The sequence below is a fragment of the Lynx canadensis genome, chromosome B2 (genome assembly GCF_007474595.2).
Source record: "Lynx canadensis isolate LIC74 chromosome B2, mLynCan4.pri.v2, whole genome shotgun sequence".
NCBI lineage: Eukaryota > Metazoa > Chordata > Mammalia > Carnivora > Felidae > Lynx > Lynx canadensis.
The window spans coordinates 99,322,190-99,342,946 of record NC_044307.1 but is presented as its reverse complement, the minus strand read 5'-3'; the positions used below and the strand labels follow the sequence as shown (position 1 = coordinate 99,342,946).

General features: G+C 40.3%; 1 protein-coding gene and 1 long non-coding RNA gene across 4 annotated transcripts in view; one reads left to right on the top strand and one right to left on the bottom strand.

Annotated features, from left to right (window-relative positions):
* Nucleotides 1-10,364, top strand: part of PPIL6 (peptidylprolyl isomerase like 6) — a 33,397-nt gene extending 23,033 nt beyond the window's left edge. For both annotated transcript variants that reach the window (XM_030316124.1, XM_030316123.1), the window contains 2 exons: nt 5,481-5,616; nt 10,165-10,364. In XM_030316124.1, the coding sequence (XP_030171984.1) occupies nt 5,481-5,616; nt 10,165-10,276 (248 nt within the window). In that variant the 3' untranslated portion in view covers nt 10,277-10,364. The remainder of the gene's footprint in view (nt 1-5,480; nt 5,617-10,164) is intronic.
* Nucleotides 6,100-20,709, bottom strand: LOC115514274. Of its 2 annotated transcripts, none has more exons than XR_003968922.1 (3): nt 20,571-20,709; nt 20,014-20,113; nt 6,100-6,138 (listed from the first exon to the last, which is right to left on the bottom strand). It is a non-coding gene; the product is annotated as an uncharacterized LOC115514274 (long non-coding RNA). The 2 variants fall into 2 exon arrangements; XR_003968923.1 differs by lacking the exon at nt 20,571-20,709 and adding an exon at nt 20,382-20,491.
* Between the last annotated feature and the right edge of the window lie 48 nt (nt 20,710-20,757).

Sequence of the window (20,757 nt, the reverse complement as noted above, 5' to 3'; positions counted from 1 at the left end):
GCCTCCGTTGATTATCCCTCACTCCTATGCTCAGACTTTTGGGGAGATTTAGTCTCCAGATGGAGGCCTAGCTGTCCTCTGGTGCCTGGGGAGGCCCAGTGTGTTTACGGAGGCCTCCATTACTCAGTATGTCTGCAGGTGCAGAATTAGAAATTCAGCAACCCATCAAACGAAAACGAGAGATGCCTCTGAGGGAGAGATGAGGACTGTGCTCAGAACAGCAAAACATGGGTTTCCCTCCCTCTTTCACGCCCTGTGGGATATTTACACATTGGACAGCCAGGCCTTCCTCTGCATCTCTCTCATTGAACCCTATTACCACGAGCTGCAGAATCGAAACCAAGGGCTTGCTAAAAAAAAAAAACAAAAAAAACACACACACAAAACCTACAACCACAAAACTCACTTTTATTAAGGTTAACACAGTGAATTTAAAAAGAATGAAATAAATAATAATTTAACTGGATGATTATTTTATAAATTGGTTTATCATTTTTTTAACTTAAAGAAAGTCTGTTTTGCTTTGTTTTGAATCACCATTTCTTAAATTGTCTTCCCAAATCCTATTCTTAATGTTACAAACTGAATATTAACCCCTTTTTTTCTCCTTGCATTCCTTGTATAATATTCCTAATCCTTCCCACTGGCCAAGGATTGGCGACTAGGTAGTTTGGGCTGACTAGATAAAATGTCATTTATACAAAAAAGACAAAAGAAAAAAGGTATATATTTTAAAATACTGTATTATCTTTGTTACATTATTAGCTTGTGCCCTAATTCACAGATACAGCAGTTAAGATCCATTTGTCCTGGGGCGCCTGGGTGGCGCAGTCGGTTAAGCGTCCGACTTCAGCCAGGTCACGATCTCACGGTCCGTGAGTTCGAGCCCCGCGTCAGGCTCTGGGCTGATGGCTCGGAGCCTGGAGCCTGTTTCCGATTCTGTGTCTCCCTCTCTCCCTGCCCCTCCCCTGTTCATGCTCTGTCTCTCTCTGTCCCAAAAATAAATAAAAAAACGTTGAAAAAAAAAAATTTAAGATCCATTTGTCCAATTCTTAGATCTCCTTATCTTTAAATGAAAGTGGACATTAATAAAAGGCAAAGAACCTGATGTACTGTCAATATTCAATAATGCAACTAAAAGTTATACAAAAGTATTTTTTATTAGAAATGAGAACTGAAAATAGTATGGTCTGGGTAGCCATTTAAGGGCTATTTTTTTTTTTTTAATTTTTTTTTTTTCAACGTTTATTTATTTTTGGGACAGAGAGAGACAGAGCATGAACGGGGGAGGGGCAGAGAGAGAGGGAGACACAGAATCGGAAACAGGCTCCAGGCTCTGAGCCATCAGCCCAGAGCCTGACGCGGGGCTCGAACTCCCGGACCGCGAGATCGTGACCTGGCTGAAGTCGGACGCTTAACCGACTGCGCCACCCAGGCGCCCCAAGGGCTATTTTTTTTTAATTGTGACACATATATAGAAAGTGCATATGTACAATTAAAACATAATTATAAAGCAAACCCCCACATTATCACCCTTGTCAAGAAATTAAAACTGCCAGCATGCCAGAGGCACCCCATTTATTCATCCTCAGCAATAACTCCACCTCCCTCAGAGGTAACAACTAGCCTTTTTCCTTGCTTTTCTTGATAGTTTTACCACCCATGTATATATTCCTAAACAATATAGTTAAATTTTGCCTATTTTTTAATTTTATGTAAATGGAATCATACTATAGGCATTCTTTGTGTGGCTTGCTTCTTTTGTTCATCACTGCCTATGAAATTCATTCATGTTGTCTATATAGCTGGAATTCTCTCATTTTCACTAATGTAATATTATAAATATACTGTATTTATCCACTCAAGTGTTCATAAATGCTGGCTATTCATTCCTAATGTCACACACACAGTCAACATGCTTATAAATAAGTACTTCATGAAAGCAATAATTAAAACATACTAAGTAGCATACTTTTTTTTTTTCCTTTAAACAATTTTTTTTAATATGAAATTGGTTTCCATACAATACCCAGTGCTCATCCCAACAGATGCCCTCCTCAATGCCCATCACCCACTTTCCCCTCCCTCCCACCCCCCCCCCCCATCAACCCTCAGTTTATTCTCAGTTTTTAAGAGTCTCTTATGGTTTGGCTCTCTCCCTAACTTTTTTTTTTCCCCTTCCCCTACCCCATGGTCTTCTGTTAAGTTTCTCGGGATCTACATAAGAGTGAAAACATACGGTATCTGTCTTTCTCTGTATGACTTATTTCACTTAGCATAACACTCTCCAGTTCCATCCATGTTGCTACAAAAGGCCAGATTTCATTCTTTCTCATTACCAAGTAGTATTCCATTGTGTATATAAACCACAATTTCTTTATCCATTCATCAGTTGATGGACATTTAGGCTCTTTCCATAATTTGGCTATTGTTGAGAGTGCTGCTATAAACATTGGAGTACAAGTGCCCCATGCATCAGTACTCCTGTATCCCTTGGGTAAATTCCTAGCAGCTAAGTAGCACACTTTCATGTACTTTTATATAACAAATAATTAGTGAATATTAGTATTTAAATAGAATGGTAAAAGTAGAACAGTGGGTTTACAAAACTGATATTGCTGGATTCAGGTCAGATTTGTACTTGATATTATTGCCTTCAGCAAATTATATGGAAATGTCCTAAACTCTCTGATGATATTTTTACCAGAGAGAATGCATGGCAGTTTTCCCAGACTTACAGTATTTGCTTCCTTTATAACCATCGGAATGAGCTTTTTTTTAAACAAATTCAGAAACTGATTTTCTTCAGCACATAAATTTCTGATTTCTCTTTCGGTTACATTTTACTCTTAATGTTGTATATCACAAATGATGCCAGTTTTGACCACAGAGCAGTAACTAGATTCCATATCTTCCGTATCTTATGATAAATGGCAGAGGCAAGAACTCCTGAGTCACAGGCAAGGTAATGAAAGGGTTTGGAGTTCCTAACATAGCTTTTAAACTTCCTTCCACGCCTCAATTAACATGACCTAAAAATAAAACTATTACTAATTATGCTGTTAGCTGCACTCAAATTTAAAAATTTTCCTGTTTTAAACATGTTTTTTGTTCCTCCTACTTCAAAGCATTTTTTTTTTTTTTTTTGTATATTGTTGAAATTTTTCTTTTCTATTCAGGGCTACCGATAGAGTTAAAATAATCTATAGCAGTTAATTAACCCACTCAGACAAAGCGAAGGGAAAAAGAAAAAAGGTTTGGTTGACTTAATGATCAGTAGTTTTGTTTTTCCTGTCCTCAAAAAAATGTGAGCAGACTAAATTTACATTTTTTTAAATGTAAATCAAAAGCGTTAAGTTCCTACTTAGCACTCAGAATACACTAGGCATTCAAATAATATTTATCAAGGGGAACCTGGGTGGCTCAGCTGGTTGAGCAACCGATTCTTGATTTCTGCTCAGGTCATGATCTCATGGTTTGAGTTCGGTTTGTGAGTTCGAGCCCACTGTCAGTGCGGAGCTTGCTTGGGATTCTCTCTCTCCCTCTTTCTCTGGCCTTTCCCCGCTTGTACTCTCTCTCTCTCTCAAAATAAATAAATAAACTTAAAAATTTTCAAAAAATATTTGTCAAATGAACAAATGTTGAATTAAACCTGGGATTTTCATTCTTCATCTTAATATTGTTACTCGTAGGAAAATCTCTCCCTATTAATGTAAAAATACTATTCAGATATCCATTTCTCAGGAAAGCTTCTCTAAGGACAGAGTTTTATTTTGAACTCTATTATGCCACTGGCTCCCATCTTTAAGTGGATAATATGCTCCAGCATGCCTGGGGGCCACTCATTCCCCAAGTGAGCTGTGAAGCAGGTACCAACAGTCTTAGCTGCATCTCATGCCAAGTTATGGGAAGGGTCACTACAGCTTATTATTCATGACAAAGGCCTCCACCAGTAACTGTGCAGAGAAGGGGGTGGGGGGTGGGGTGTTGGCTCCCTTCCCCTCAGTGGGATGCTTTCCAGAAGCAGGAGCAGGTCAAATTCTACCCAAGGACTTTACTTGGTTGTGGCACCGTCACTGAGGGGTTTGGAAGCAACATAGATAGCCTCAGGTCCCTACATTCCACATCAACATTCTGTTAAAACAATTGTTAACATAGTTATTTAATTTTCGCACATCTTTTCAGGTGAACACACTTTAAATTTGTAAGTCAGGGGCTGCCTATACTCATACATTAACTTTTTAAAAGTTAATTAAGTTAATTAAGCTTTAAAATTTCTCCCATAATCACAGAATGTAAAAACGTTACAACCCTACAAATTTTCTTATTGCTTACAGAATTAAAGAAAAATTTGTCATAATATCTAAGAACAATGACAAATGCTATTTTGGTAAAACTCTGAATCTTTGGGCAGATTTCTATTCCATGCGATTTTCTGTAAAATTAATGGATTATTTCTCAATTCCCCTGAAATGAATATGGAGCAGCAATGTAATTATATAGAACCATTTACACAAAAATGCTTTATTTGCATTTCATAAGATTTCAGAGGTTTTTACTCAGTTTGCAACTTAACAAGCTAAAAGTAACTACCATAAATATGGCTTAATTGCTTAGTTGGTTTAGCTTTCAAACTAAATACTTAGCAACTGCAGTTTCAGAAAAGCTTATTGACAGTTAGTGTTCATATCTCTCAATCATTCCCAGAATTTTATAACGTTATTGACTGAAAACTTTTAGTGAATTCCTCTTCTACTACTTCCTTCTGTATTTTGAGTTTGGAGGTCAATCTTATTTCATGCTAAAAATGGCACTTCCTGAAAATGGTAACCTAATTTACCATCATATAATTCTCTTTACTTGTTAACCTTACACTAAAAAAAAAAAAAAAAAAAAAAAAAAAAAAAACACTTTCCACTTGGTCCATAGATGGTTTGAGATTAAAATTTATTTGAAGACTAAAAATCAGCATGAATTACTTTCATCATCAACATTTAAGACCACATATATGCCAGATAAGGTGCTAGGAGGCCCTAGGAGTTAAGCTATATTGAGACAAGGTCCCTGTCTGCACATACTAGAGAAGAAAAAACCATGTAAACAATCACACAGTGTTATAAATACTACCACCGAGGTCTGTATAAGATGCTATGAGGGGAAGGGTCATATCCGAAAGCCTTCTCAAAGGGGATATTTTTAATGATCACGCTGGTAGGCTGAATGAAGTCCTGTTGCCAAAACAGCACGAGAAAATTTGCTGACCTTTATACCTCAGCAATGTACTTCCTTTTACATTATTAATTTTCTTAGCACACTTGTTTTTAGCTACAGTAATGATAAACTAAAGGTAAAGAAATGTTCAAATAGTTCTAATAAGACTTTATATTATCTTTTTTAACAGCCCAGTTGAGTGAAGTATGAAACAGAATATTCACAATTTGGAAATATTTTAATGACCTACTATTTATTGTATTTTCTAGATGAAAACTTTTCAATTCCTCATGATAAGAGGGGAGTTCTTGGAATGGTCAACAAAGGCCGTCACAGCAATGGGTCACAATTCTACATCACACTACAACCAATGCCCTATCTAGACAGAAAATATGTGGCTTTTGGGTATGTGTGCTGTACGTTTGTCTGTATAATACTCATATATGGGGGTGCCTGGGTGGTTCAGTCAGTTGAGCATCTGACTCTTGGTTTCGGCTCAGGTCATGATCTCACAGTTCATGGGTTCAAGCCCCGTGTCAGGCTCTGCAATGATAGCACGGAGCCTGCTTGGGATTCTTTCTCTCCTCTCTCTCTCTCTCTGCCCCTCCCCTGCTCATTCTCTCTCTCAAAATAAACAAATAAACTTTAAACAAAAAAATTATAATACTTACATATGTAAAAACATGGTTCCAAAAGATTTAGTATATGGTTTATGAGTAACTGAGGATAGAATTTTAAAGCAAAAATAATATAAATATAGACAAACATTTAGAATGAATATTTCATAACAAGCTTGCTATCTTTAAAAAACAGAGGGGTACCTGGTTGGCTCAGTTGGTTAAGTGTCTGACTCTTGATCTCTGCTCAGGTCTTGATCTCAGGTCCTGAGTTCAAGCCCCGCTTTGGGCTCTGTGCTGGTTGCAAAGCCTACTTAAAAACAGACAAACCACAGAAACCATTTAGGCACAGCCATTATAATGTTCTGACCATCCATCCATCCATCCACCCATCCTTCTATCTTCAGCCTCAAGGATATTATCTTCCTATTTATTATGAATAATACCATAGTGCTTAATAATGTAGATATATCTAGATGCAAAAATGAGGTGAAGCCATTTAAATACTGTACATGAACATTTTGAAGAGATAGACGAACACTCCAAATTACAAGTAACTTTTTTAACTGAACAATTTAAAATATGGAAACATCTCAGGTAATAATTATTAGAATATATCATCAAGTTGCTTATAGGCATGTGGACCTAAAATGGATGACGAATGTACTCTTTATCAATCTAATGATGTCTTATTAGTGAAGTCAATATAAATTGAAGTTTACTTGGTCTTCCCTGAAATGATGCAGAGCATTAGAACTTTTCTGAATAAGTATTAGATTATTCCAGCCACTCCATAGAAATAATTGCTGACTCTTCTTCCCATGAAATTTCATAGCAGTTTTAATTTTAACCACAATTATTCCTTCACTGTAATGCAAGTGATATTTCTAGATTGAAAAAGCAGAAAGTATATTTTCATCCAAAGATTTCTTTCAAAAAAGAGATGATTTTATATTAATCAATGCAACCGTCTGGCCCCACATATTTTTTCAGCTTTCACTTCTGTTAGCCTCCTGATTCATTCATTCAACCAGCATTTTATTAGATACCTACTATATGCCAGTCATGGTGCTCAGTCCTGGGGAAAGAGTGAAGAGGCACAATGTCTGCCCTTTAGGGAGTCTCCAGTGTATTAGAAAACCAACAGCTATAAGTCAGTCAAACCTGGGCTATGCCCGTTCCGTAAAGAGTGCACCAGGGATACAGGAGAGAGAGAGAAAACAACACCCTCCAACTCCATCAGTAAAAGTGAACGCAGATCCCTAGAGGGTGGCAGTGGAATGGAGGATGTGATCTCCTTTTGATGATTGCTGTTTTCCATGGGATTCACCATCCTCCAGGGGAATCTTGCTCACTCATTTTTGTTGTTACCACCACACTGGTTTTAGGGAGGCACTGCACCTCTTTTATTGTTCTAGCTCAAGTATGAGCTCAGTTAATCCCTGAAATCTCCAAATCACAGTGGAGTCTGAACTGAAACATTTAAACAAGACCTTAAAGAACACTAGGCAGAAGCAGACAGGTAATACCATAATAGGCAAGTAGATACTCCAACAAAGTGTAACTCTTTCAGGGGTACCATCCTTCCCCACTATAGGACTGCCTCTAGTGTTAATGCTTTCTCTTCCTATCATCTCAGAGCATTCCCAGGTTTATCTGACCTTCTGGAAGCCCAGACATGATTAGCAAGGTCCAGAAAGAGAAATTTCCCCTCCTTTTGAGCCCCAGTTTCTGATATATCAACTTGCCCCTTCAGATAGATGGATAACACTAGGAATTGCCTTCAGAGGAGACTGTATCAACCCACAGTCTTACCCCAGTGGTTTCACAGGGAAAGAATATCAAAATACAAAGCTGTAAAATCTCCATTCATACATGCATAAGTAGAAATGGTGTATGTTGGGGACAGTGGTGGGGGGAATTAATTTCTTTATAGGGGATGCCCAAATGGGGGAAGGGTCATAGAAATCTTCATGAGAAGGTGAGATGAGTACTGAAATTCACATAGAAGTTAGGCAGAGAAGGCTGGCATCAAAATGAATAAAATAAAATTTTAAGAAGAGCGAAGAGCTTTGGCAGAAGGCTTTAAGAAGTAAGGAGAGCATCTTATCTACAAGTCATTTGATCTGGCTAGAGCTTAGTACCTAGTGGAGAATGGAGAGAAAGGAGAGTGGAGAATAGGAGATAGTTAGGCCCAGGTCCCAAAGGGCTATGAATGCCATTCTGCTGAGCAGAGATTCCCCACCCAAAGGGGATAGGAAGCCACGGAAGAATTTTTAATTGGGAACAACGCAACCAGGTTCTTATTTTGAAAAAAATCTTTTTAGAAGAAGCGAGGAATTAATTGGCAAAGGATGAAAATGAAGGCGGAAAGGCCAGTTAAGAAGCGATGATAATAGTGCCATAAATGAAGTCCTGGGCCACAAGGCACTGGCAGTACAGGTAAGCAAGGGAAGAACAGAAAATTCAAGAAGTAGTTGGAAGTTAGCTTCAACAAGACTTTATGACCATTTAAATGGTCGTGGTGAGGTCATGGGAAGAGTCTAGAGTGGTGGTATCTAACAGAATTTTCTGCAGTGATGCAAACGTACCATAATCTGTGCTGTCCAGTATGATAGCCACCAGCCACATGTGGCCATTGAGCACTCAAAATATGACTAGTAAAATTGAGGAACTAAATTTTACTAAATTTTAAATTAAAATAGCCCCATGTGGCCAGTGGCTACCATGTTGGGCAGTGAAGGTCTAGAAAAACAACTAGGATTTTAGAACTGATTGGATGGTTGGTGCCATTCACCAAGATAGAGAATACAAGGAGGATATGGGAGAGGTCATGAATTCAGGATGGACAAGTTGTTTCAGATTAGGATACCTACACTAGAGGCAGGTGGCAACTCTGGAATACCAGAAGTGGTTATTCACACTGGGCAAAGGCTGGAAATGGAGATTTGGAAACTCAACATGGCAACTGAACCACAGCCAGCCAGAGTACCCTCACTCCCAGAAGAGCCTCTGGGCTTTTGCTTATCTTGTTCCTTTCTACCTCCCTCTAGTCTGCCAAAATCCTGTTCAGGGCTTAGGTCAGAAACCTCCTGATTACCAAAATCAAACTGCTTCTTTGTCCTCTTTGGCACAGTGTAAAAAAAAAAAAAAAAAATGCATCTTCTGTCCTAACACCTGTCACAGTGGAGAGATGCACACAGTAGGTGTTCCTTCAATATTTGTGAAACCAATTTGTAGAACAGGCTTCATTCACATCCTCTTTAGTCAGAGGTCAATCTGTCCATTTATCCCTTGCTCTTCATCCTCAGACTGTACCTTGTGTCAGGCTCTGTGTCACGGTTTCTGCCAGAGGCAGACAAAGAGATGACTAGAGGGTGATCAGTGTCAGCACGGCCATGTCCTTATAAAGGCTCATGAAATGGAAACCTCACCTCCCCCTCAGCCACTGTTTCTGCCCAAACACTGGCAAAGGGCATTAGTCCTATGTTTAGGGTTGACTCTCTGGTCCATGTTGCTCTCTTTCAATTGAGAGAACCATCAGAAGTCTAGCTCTACTCAGGGAAATTCCAGCTCATGGCTGGTGAATGTCTGGAGATCCAAACTACCATGGCTTTGAACTTTTAGTCATGTATTCAGTGGATGTTGATTAGGTGCCTACATTACGTTAGGCATTGAGTATTAAGTAAAAGCATGAACCATGTCTTCATGGGAGAATCAAAAATTAATCAAAGAATCATACAAATAAATGTCAAGTTAACCCTGATAATTACCATAAGACTGGGAGCTTGACATAAGCAGTGGTGGGCCCTGGGAAACTTCCCTGTGGAGTGATGCTGAGGGAAGTGGGGGGCAGGAGCAAAACAGACAGATGTGGCTGGAAAGCAACATGGGATACTGAGGTACTGAAGCCAGTCCAGCTGAGGCAGAGAACGAAGGGAGCACACCATAGGACAGCACTGGAGGGCAGTGGGGAGGCCGGCCATGGCAGGCCATGGTAGACATTTTTGGTCTTTATCACAAGAATAATGGGAAATTATTGAAGTGTTTTAACAGGGAGGTGAGATCAGACTTGCATTTTTTTTTAGATTTGCATTTTTAAGAGATCATTCTGACAGCAGTGAGAATGACAGATTTCAGTCTGTTCTGATCCCAGAACAGATGTGAAGGAGCCATGGCAAAGTGGACACATCTACAGCTATTAATGATATTTATGACAGATGTTAATCTAATTCATACAAAATAGCCTCAGCTAAACAAGATAGGACTCAATTTAGGAATGGAAGCTAAGTGTGAAAATTTATGACTAAGTTTTCCATTTTTTCCTCCTACATAGGCAATTGATTGAAGGAACACAAGTTCTTCAAAAACTAGAATTGGTTCCAACAGAGAATGAAAGACCAAAACAACGCTGTATGATTGTTGACAGTGGAGATCTTTATGCCTGATTTTCATACAATATTTTCTGACAACTTATTATTACGCGTCTGATAAGCTGTTTCTGTATTTAATTAAACAGTGCCTGATAAAATTTAATTTGAAAGCTGTGCAGACCGCTGTAGGTTGGCCCACCCGACACCTAACCCCTCCCCATTTTTCCTTCCTGCCTCTGCCATAGAGACTATAAAAGCAAAACACTTCATTCCCCAGCCTCCTTTGCAGCTAGTCATGGCCATGGGATTCCATCTGGCCAGTGAGACAGGAGTAGAATGCCAGTGGTCCTGCCCCTTCCCTTCATCCAGTCTTGAACGCAGACAGCATGGAGCTGCGAAGGAAAGGTCAAGAAAACTAGAGATGTCAGTCCCAGCTCTTGAGCTGCAGAACCAATTCCAGCAAGCACCTATCTCTGGACTTTTATCTCTATTTGTCTGTCCTGTGAGACAAATAGACCCCTGCTTGCTTATGTTACTATTGGTTGATTATTTTGCTACTTGTAACCCAAACCATTCTTAATTTAGCAGGGTACCTAATGGTCTTCCAATCCTAAAACATTTTTAACAGAATTATGTTGTTTATAAAATACATTTTCTACCCTGAGAAACTTGGTAAATGGCCAAATAGAAAAGAGGCAATAGATAAATTCATTGTAATATTTCATTGTTTATACACAGCATGCAGAAAAGGGCATATACTTTCGATGTTTCTATATGACATGAAGAGAATAGTTGTCTCTGACCATACCAACCATATGAAAACCAAGAGCTTGGACTGTTCATCCCAACCCAAATCAACCCTGTGGTGGTTGACACTCCTGAGATGTTATTGGGGATCTAGCTTTATCAGCTGCTCCTTAATCTAAGATTCTCAAACCCATCACCTGGGGAACATTTAAAACAGAGACTGCTGGACCCTGTCCTTGATCTACTGAGTCAGAGTCTCTAAATATGGCGTAGGGACTCTGCGCATTCATTCAGCTCAACCTGGAGCTTCCTAAGTCAGCTGGGCACTAGTCATTTGGGATTCACTGCAAGACATAAGTAACTGGTTTCAGCCCCTTCTGTGTAGTCACTGAAGTGCGTGACTCTGTTAGTGGTGACCTCGCTCAGCTGCCTCCACCACCACCGCCGGTGCATTCATGCTCTGCCCAAAGCCATTGATTGAGCTTCTCTTACCCTTAGTGGAAGGTCTGTCTTCCAAGAATGATCTCTCTTTAAGCCAATCTTAAGGAGGCAGACCTCTAATTGACTTGGGGGTTGCCAAAAGTAGGCATATGCTTTTTACTTTTCAGTTTGAAATGACTATACATTTACAGGAAGTTGCAAAAATAGTACAGAGCAGTTTTGTGTACCAATCACCCAGGTTCTCCAATGGACATTATCTTACACAACTATAGTATAATATCAAAACCAGGGAACTGACATTGGTACCATGTGTGTTATCATTTTATCATGTGTAGGTTCATGTGACTGATACCACAGTCAAGACACAGATCTTTTCAAAAAGACCTCCCTTGGGCTACCCCTTTATACCTACTCCCCTGCTCCCCACCACCCATCCCTAACTCCTGACAACTGGCATATGCTTGCCTTTTTTTTTTTTTTCTTAAATAACAGCTTTATTGTTATTTGGTATATGCTTTTATACTAAGATCGGAGATGGGTGGGGAGAAGGCATGCTGTACATTCTCAAGTGACCCAGAGGCAGTATAGTGTTAAGAATGTGTGTTATGGAGCCAGACAGCCTGGGTATGAATCCTAGCTCTGCCATCCCCTGGATGCATGGACTCAGGCAAGAACCTCAATGTGTCTCTATTTCTTCATGTCAAAGCAGAGGCCCTACCACATAGAGTTGTTGTGAGGGTTCACAGAATCAATAATTTGTATGCAGGACCTAGAATAGGACCTTTTATGCTGTATATGCTCATCAAATGTATGTTTGACAAATTACTGGGTAGAACTTTCAGGGTGTGGCCTGGGAAGTTGTATTTTTTAAAAGCTCCTCAATGACTGATTAATAGCCAGATTTGGGAAACAGTGAAGAGGAGATACCTCCTCTTCCTCTATTCTGAAGAGTTTCAGCCAACCTGAGAGGTTAAGCTGTTTGTATGAAGTCCCCAGATCCTCTCTGGGCCTTTGGATGGATTCCTCTGGTCACACTGGTGACATCTCAAAGTGGGGCTAGGACTGCCACAGAGACTCTCACCAACTAGTGAAGCATGTGATGAATGAAACTGATGCTTTGCAGAGATCCTGCTTAAAACAAATTACAAGCATTAGTCATGTAATAACAAGCAGCAGAGCAATTCTTACTGGCAATGAACCCATATACTAGGTAATTAAGCATTTTATCTGATATGAAAGAATTGTGGTATCTGCATGGGTTAAGAAACGGATTCCACCTCCCTTTATTTTTCAACTCACTTGAAATGTAAAGGTAGAACTCTGCCAACCTTCTAAAGGATGGCAAGTTCATGGTCCCTTTCTTTGCTTCCACTTCCTACTCTCAGGCTGTGTGGAAAGTTTAATCACAAATCTGTGTATGCAGTGGTTCTTATTACCACCATTTAAGGGTACACACTGTGGGGCTCCTGGGTGGCTCAGTCGGTTGAGCACCTGACTTCAGCTTAGGTCACGATCTTGCAGTTTGTGGGTGTGAGCCCCGCGTTGGGCTCTGTGCTGACAGCTCAGAGCCTGGAGCCTACTTTGGATTCTGTGTCTCCCTCTCTCACCTCCCCTGATCTCACTCTGTCTCTGTCTCAAAAATAAACGTTAAAAAAAATTAATAAAGGTACACCCAGTAATACTTCTGTATTAAAATGTATTCTGTATTGGGGTGTCTGGTGGCTCAGTTAAGTACTGACTCTGGATTTCTGCTCAAGTCATGATCTCACATTTCTTGAGTTTGAGCCCCATGCTGAGCTCCATACTGGCAGTGCGGAGCCTGCTTGGGATTCTCTCTCTCCCTCTCTCTCTGCCCCTCCCCTGCTTGTGCTGGTGTGCTCTCTCCCTCTAAAATAAATGAATAAACTTAAAAAAATGTATTCTGTATTAGGATGATGTGTATGTTTAGCCATGTCATTTAGAGAAACTGGTTCAAGGACTCAAAAGCTTATCCCAATTAACTCCAAATTTTGTTTAATATAACAAAATTTTAAGACTCTCCCTTTGATTAAACAGAAGGAATTCTAGATTCTTCCATGTCTACAAATAAGAGAGTAATGGCATTTTGGGGACTTATATACAAAATGTTAATTTTGTGACCTTTCCCTAATTGCTAGTATGGCAAAGTCTAACGTGTATGCCGTGTCTTACATTAAGCCATGTGAATAAGGGGAGTGTGGTATCTGGACATTTTTCTTATTTTGGGAAATTTGAGATAAACATTTAAAATTCTATCTACCTGGGAATGCAAGCTGGGGCAGCCACTCTGGAAAACAGGATGGAGGTTCCTCAAAAAACAAAAAATAGAACTACCCTACAACTCAGCAATTGCACTACTAGGCATTTATCCATGGGATACAGGTGTGCTGTTTCGGAGGGAAACATGCACCCCATGTTTATAGCAGCACTATCAACAATAGCCAAAGTATGGAAAGAGCCCAAATGTCCACCGATGGATGAATGGATAAAGAAGATGTGGTGTGTACACACACACACACACACACACACACACACACACACACAATGGAGTATTACTTGGAATCAAAAAGAATGAAATCTTGCCATTTGCAACTACGTGGATGGAACTAGAGGGTATTATGCTAAGTGAAATTAGAGAAAGACAAAAATCATATTTCACTCGTATGTGGACTTTAAGAGACAAAACAGATAAACATAAGAGAAGGGAAACAAAAATAATATAAAAACAGGGAGGGGGACAAAACATAAGAGACTCTTAAATACGGAGAACAAACAGAGGGTTACTGGAGAGGTTGTGGGGAGGGATGGGCTAAATGGGTAAGGGGCACTAAGGAATCTACTCCTGAAATCATTGTTGTACTATATGCTAATTAATTTGGATGTAAATTTAAAAAATAAAAAATAAAAAAAAAGTGTGGAAAGTTAAAAAAAAAGTGTACTAACCATATGCACTTCTGTGAGTTACTTCTTCAGGAAATTTAGCTATTTTTCTATAATAATGTAAATATTTTTCCAATATAGCAAAGACATTAAGTCTTTACCTATGTTAGTTTGAATAAATATTTCCCACCAATAAAAAAAAAAATTCTATCTACCATCTCACACCTGTCAGAATGGCTAAAATGAACAACTCAAGCAACAACAAATGTTGACGAGGATGTGGAGAAAGAGGACCCCTTTTACACTGCTGTGAGAATGCAAACTGGCGCAGCCACTCTGGAGAACAGTATGGAAGTTCCTCAAAAAATTAAAAATACAGCTACCTTACAACTCAGCAATCGCACTACTAGGTATTTATCCAAAGGATGCAAAAATGCTGATTCATAGGGGCACGTGTGACCTAACATTTATAGCAGCTCTATCAACAATAGCCAAATTATGGAAAGGGCCCAAATGTTGTCCATTGTCTGATGCATGGATAAAGATGATGTGGCATACACACACACACTGGAATATTACTTGGCAATCAAAAGAGTGAAATCTTGCCATTTGCAACAACGTGGATGGAAACAGGGTGTATTATGCTAAGCAAAATAAATCAAAGATAAATATATGATTTCACTCATATGTGGAATTTAAGAAACAAAACAGATGAACATAGGGGAAGGGAAGGAAAAATAAGAGAAAAACAGAGAGGGAGGCAAACAATAAGAGACTCTTAAATACAGAAAAGAAACTGAGGGTTGCTGGAGGGGAGGTGGGTAGGGAATTGGGCCAAATGGGTGATGGGCATTAAGGAGGGCACTTGCTGGGATGAGCTCTGGGTGTTATATGTGAGCGATGAATCACTGTGTTCTACTTCTGAAACCAATACTCACTCTATGTTACTAGCTTAGATTTAAATAAAATAAAAAATAAATAAAATAAAAAAAATTAAAAAATGAAATTCTATCTAAAGTATTTGTTTGCTCCAACTGCAAACCATGCCAGTTATCTGTTAATGAATGAATAGTCTGGCAACCTCAGGGTTCCATATTCTGAGGTTTTGCATTTTGTACATACTTTAAATTAGGAGTGTTTTAGTCCCAGTTGCCTAGCAATGTGGCAGTCAAATCACTTAGCCTTTCACTTTCCTCAGTTGTAGAAAGAAAAGATAGAAGTAAAGAAGATATTAGCTCCCTCTGCCTCTAAAACTTTAGTGATTCTCTGACTAAATTTATAAAATCAGTAACAACTCTATCAACTTTTGGGTTTCATTTCCATTAGTAAAATAGGGGTACTTGTATCTCACAGCAGTTTGATGATTAATTGAGATAATATGTGAAGACACTTCTGCTGATGCTTAACACATAGCAGCTATTTGATAAAAATTAGTTTCCCTTCTGGAACGTTAACCTGCAAAAGCCAGTCAAGCTGCCACTGACAAAAAATATCATTATCACTTCAAGAAACATCAAGTCCCTCTTATGTTCAGTCTTAGCTATTGTCCCTAACATCACATTCATTTTCAATTGACTAAATTTATTAAAAGGTATATACTCAAAATTAAAATGGATCTCCATCCTTCAGATTGTGTGCTGACAGCTCAGAGCCTGGAGCCTGCTTCAGATTCTGTGTCTCCCTCTCTCTTTGCCCCTCCCCTGATGACACTCAGTCTCTCTCTCTCTCAAAAACAAACATTAAAAAAATTATTTTTAATGGATCTCCATCACACCTAGTGATATGCTCTCCCTATGGAAACTCATTTTTTTTTTTTTTAAATTTTTTTTCAACGTTTATTTATTTTTGGGACAGAGAGAGACAGAGCATGAATGGGGGAGGGGCAGAGAGAGAGGGAGACACAGAATCGGAAACAGGCTCCAGGCTCTGAGCCATCAGCCCCAGAGCCTGACGCGGGGCTCGAACTCACGGACCGCGAGATCGTGACCTGGCTGAAGTCGGACGCTTAACCGACTGCGCCACCCAGGCGCCCCTGGAAACTCATTTTTTAAAGTACTATAGTAATTATATTATCAACCACCCTTCCTAAAATGGAATCTTAAATTGGCCAATCTAGTCAGTCCATATCTCAAATAAATTTTATTTTTATTTTATTTTTTTTTCAACGTTTATTTATTTTTGGGACAGAGAGAGACAGAGCATGAACGGGGGAGGGGCAGAGAGAGAGGGAGACACAGAATCGGAAACAGGCTCCAGGCTCTGAGCCATCAGCCCAGAGCCTGACGCGGGGCTCGAACTCCCGGACCACGAGATCGTGACCTGGCTGAAGTCGGACGCTTAACCGACTGCGCCACCCAGGCGCCCCTCAAATAAATTTTATATCATACAAAACGTCTGTAACAAACTCAACAGAAACATATACCACATAAAGTACGAAGTGTGGAATTGATTAGAGAGGGCTTTGAAAATGTAAGTCATAGGTTCTTTTGCTTCAGTATGAATAAGAAATGCTTGAGCCTATCAACAAAATACAGGTTCCTGAGCCTCACCCCCATTTCCGATTCATTGGGTCTGGTGAGGGCCAGAGAATCTGCATTTTTAACACTTTCCAAGTGAGACTCATGCTGCTGGTCTAGAGACCACACATTGAGAACCTCCAGGATGTGTTAAAGACATAGATCTACGAGACCTGTGCCTTGCAGGTACGTGGAAGAAAAAGTTACAAAATACAAAATGGACCACAGAATAGAATGTGGAAAAACGATGAGACGAGAAACTTTGATTTTGTCAAGGTAGATGAAGATGGCATAGAGGTATGCCAACACTGCTCGATCAGAAGGGACAGTGACTAGAGGCCTGGTTCAGGGTCCTGGAGCTCCTGCTGGACTGGAGCTCAGGTCTCCCACCGCAGGAGAGGCAATAGGCAGAGGCATCTTGGGATGGGGGGACTGGGACACTTGGGCGGCTCAGGGCAGTGCCCTGTTAGCAGTCAGTACAAAATCACTTGAATATTTTAATAACCAGAATGTCCATCTGGGAGTGTTCTGGCTGAAACCAGCTCTCCAAGAGAGGATCAGGAGGAACACAATGAATACCTGGGCACAGAGGGAAGCAGTAGCTAGTGCAGGGTATCAGAAAGCTGCCTGGGGTGTAGTTTAGCTTGAACTGGGGTTGTTCCTTAGGAATATGTTAGAAAAAAGGATTCCATTTCCTAAAGGACTAAGGCATATAATGGAAAAAAACTCTAGCAGACCGGGTTTGAAGCAGAACAGAAATAAAAATAAATACGTCTCAGGTGCCAGCCTAGACAGAACCCATATCCAAGAGTTTTGTGTTTGTACCCTGACCTTACATTTATTTGTAATGCAAAACAAAACAAATAAAAACTTTACATAACGTTTGCTTAATGTCATCTTGTAGATGATTCACTATCAGGAACTGCAGCAATTTAGATACCTAGAATAGTTCTCCACAGGTTATAATAAGCAGGCTTCTCAAACTTTAAAACACATGTACATATGGATGTTGAAAAAAATGCAGATTATCATTCAGGAGGTCTGAGGTGAGGCCTGAGATTTTGCATCTCTAAAACATTTTCAGGAGGTATGAGTGCACTGGTTTCATGAACCACACTTCGAGAAATAAGAGTAAAGCTGTGGTTTTCAACCTAAGTTGCAAAATTTTTTTTAACGTTTATTTATTTTTGAGAGACAGAGAGAGAGCAGGGGAGAGGCAGAGAGAGAGGGAGTTTATTTATTTTTGAGAGAGAGAGAGAGAGCGCGCATGAGCAGGGGAGAGGCAGAGAGACAGAGGGAGACACAGAATCTGAAGTAGGTTCCAGGCTCCGAGCTGTCAGCACAGAGCCTGACAGGGGGCTTGAACCAATGAACTGCGAGATCATGACCTGAGCTGAAGTCTGCTGCTTAACCGACTGAGCCACCCAGGCACCCCAACCTAAGTTGCAGATTAAAAACATGTGGAGAAGGGCACCTGGGCAGCCCAGTCGGTTAAGTGTCCGACTTCAGCTCAGGTCATGATCTCACAGCTCGAGTTCAAGCCCCGCGTCTGGCTCTGTGCTGACAGCTCAGAGCCTGGAGCTTGTTTTGGATTCTGTGTCTCCCTCGCTTTCTCTGCCCCTCCCCCCCCTCAAAAATAAATAAAGACATTAAAAAGATAAATAAATAAAAACACGTGGAGAGCCCAGGCATTTTTCCAGACTAATTCAATTGGTACTCTGGCATCAGGAATTTTCAAAACTTCCCAGGTGATTTCTATGTTCAGTCAAGGTTAAGAATAACAGCTGTCAAGTATAATGCTCCCTTCTGAAACCCTGGAATAGTTATGGGAGACATATCCATAGCCAAAGTGGAGAGCCTCCTAATGACAGGATCTCTAGTTTATCATCAATCCTAATCACAGTGTTAATAATAAGAAATTGAATCTATAATTTTAGCTTACTATTAATCTTTAATTTATTACAATCTTCTTTGTTGAAACTTACTTAAATATTACAATGTTTAATATATGTTATCAAAACTGTGCTACAGGGGTGCCTGGGTGGCTCAATTGGTTAAGCATCTGACTCTTGATTTCAGCTCAGGTCACGATCTCAGGGTTCTCACCCCGCATGGGGTTCTGTGCTGACAGTGCGGAGCCTGCTTGGGATTCTCGCCCTCTGTCTCTCTGCCCCTCCCCCACTAGCTCTCTCTCTCTCTCTCTCTCTCTCTCAAAATAAAAACTTAAAAAACAAAAACAAAAACAAAAACAAACTGTGTTACAGATGCCAGTCCTTGCTACGGAACACTGAAATGACTTTGAAAATCTTCCTTGAGCTAGCTTAACAGATGCCATGTAAAATAAAATAAGCCAATGCTTCTCTAGTTTTAAAAGAAGAGAGTGAAATGTTCTCTTATCAAAAATCTGAAGACTAGAGTTGAACATCCAGGTGACAAATCATAAAACAATGGTCTCCACAATGGGGTGTGTTCATCCTAGGATGTAAACAAGTTGATTCACTGGAGTACAGGAAGAAAACAGACTTCTATTATATTTTTAACTTAAAAAAAAAAAGTTTACTAGTGCCTTCCTTTGGGTGTCAGACGGTCATATGCCATATACATGCTGTGGGAAACATACCGTGAGAGAAGAGCAGCCAGTTCACTAAAGGCCGATAATGGGACCTCATTTAAGTACTTGGCTGCACTCTCATTCTTCTAGCCATAGGTTGGATCAACCATCATCAGTTTCTTATTTACATCGAGGCAAATCTCCAACTAGTGTAGTCAATAGAACAAATGTTCATGGTCATCAGGGTACAAAAGAGCCCCACTGGTTAGATCCTAGAAAGTAGTGAAGATTTGAAGTTGAAAAAATGGTAAAATGTTTATGGAGTCAACTTTTTTGGTTTTTCATAGCAAAGCAGATCTCAAAAAAGGCAAATAACGTTCGCGCTATTTTATTAGGGTTAAATGTGAATAATTGAACTTGCATGATAAGTACAAATAACTGAAAACAGCATTAAAATACCTTTTATAGTCCAATTTTTACTATTTAATATAAGCACGGCTGCAATTGTGAATATTTTGTGAGACTGGGCATCAGATGGCGCTCACCCTTACTAAAAACCTGAGCAGTGACAGAACATTAACAGGCATTTCGAAATTCAGCCCTGTTGCCAAGCACCGTTTTTCGGTCAAGTCACTTTTTCTGAGTCTCGGTTTCCTCACCTGCAAAGTGGGGGTGGGAACGGACCAGACGGATTTCCAACCCAGCTTGTCTTTGATTCTCTGTGTAGTGGTGGCGTTGACTGGCTTCTGCTACCAATGGCTGAAATAGAAAGAAATTCAGAAAAGACAGGTTGGGCAAGTGTGATAGAGGTAGACGGTGCTCGGCTCTGGCTCGAAGACAGGACCCTTTCGGCGTTTTAGCCGCTCACCCTAGGTGGGCGGCGGAGCAGAAACTCAACCACGTGGTTTCTTCATTTCCCTGGGGGATCCCAACACGGGGTTATTTCCAGAAAAACCAATTTTCAAAGGACAGAAGCGCGGGTCCCACTAAAGTTCTGTGCAAGCACCCTCGGAATGCGGGAACACACCACAAACTTAATTCACGTCCTGATTCTAAGTGCACTCCACGAAAACCACAGCCAGGCGGACACAGATCCTGGAGGCGAGGCCCAGAAAGTCACGTGGGACCGCGCATTTACAGCCTAGCTGGTCGCTCGGGTGGACGCCGAGCGCCACCTCATGTAGGTTGTTCCATTCAAGCCAGGGTCGGAGCTTACCCTATCGCGGGAACTAGAACAGCCCAGCGGCGTCCTGGGTGATAACCTGAAGGCAAAGGAAATAGTTTACTGCAACTGCCGAGCTTCTTCGCTATATTTCAGTTGCTTTGAGGGACAGCGTCCCTCGATTTCCTCTCGATGCCCGTTTCCCCTCCCGTAGGATTCCAGTTGGTATCGTCCGCGATCC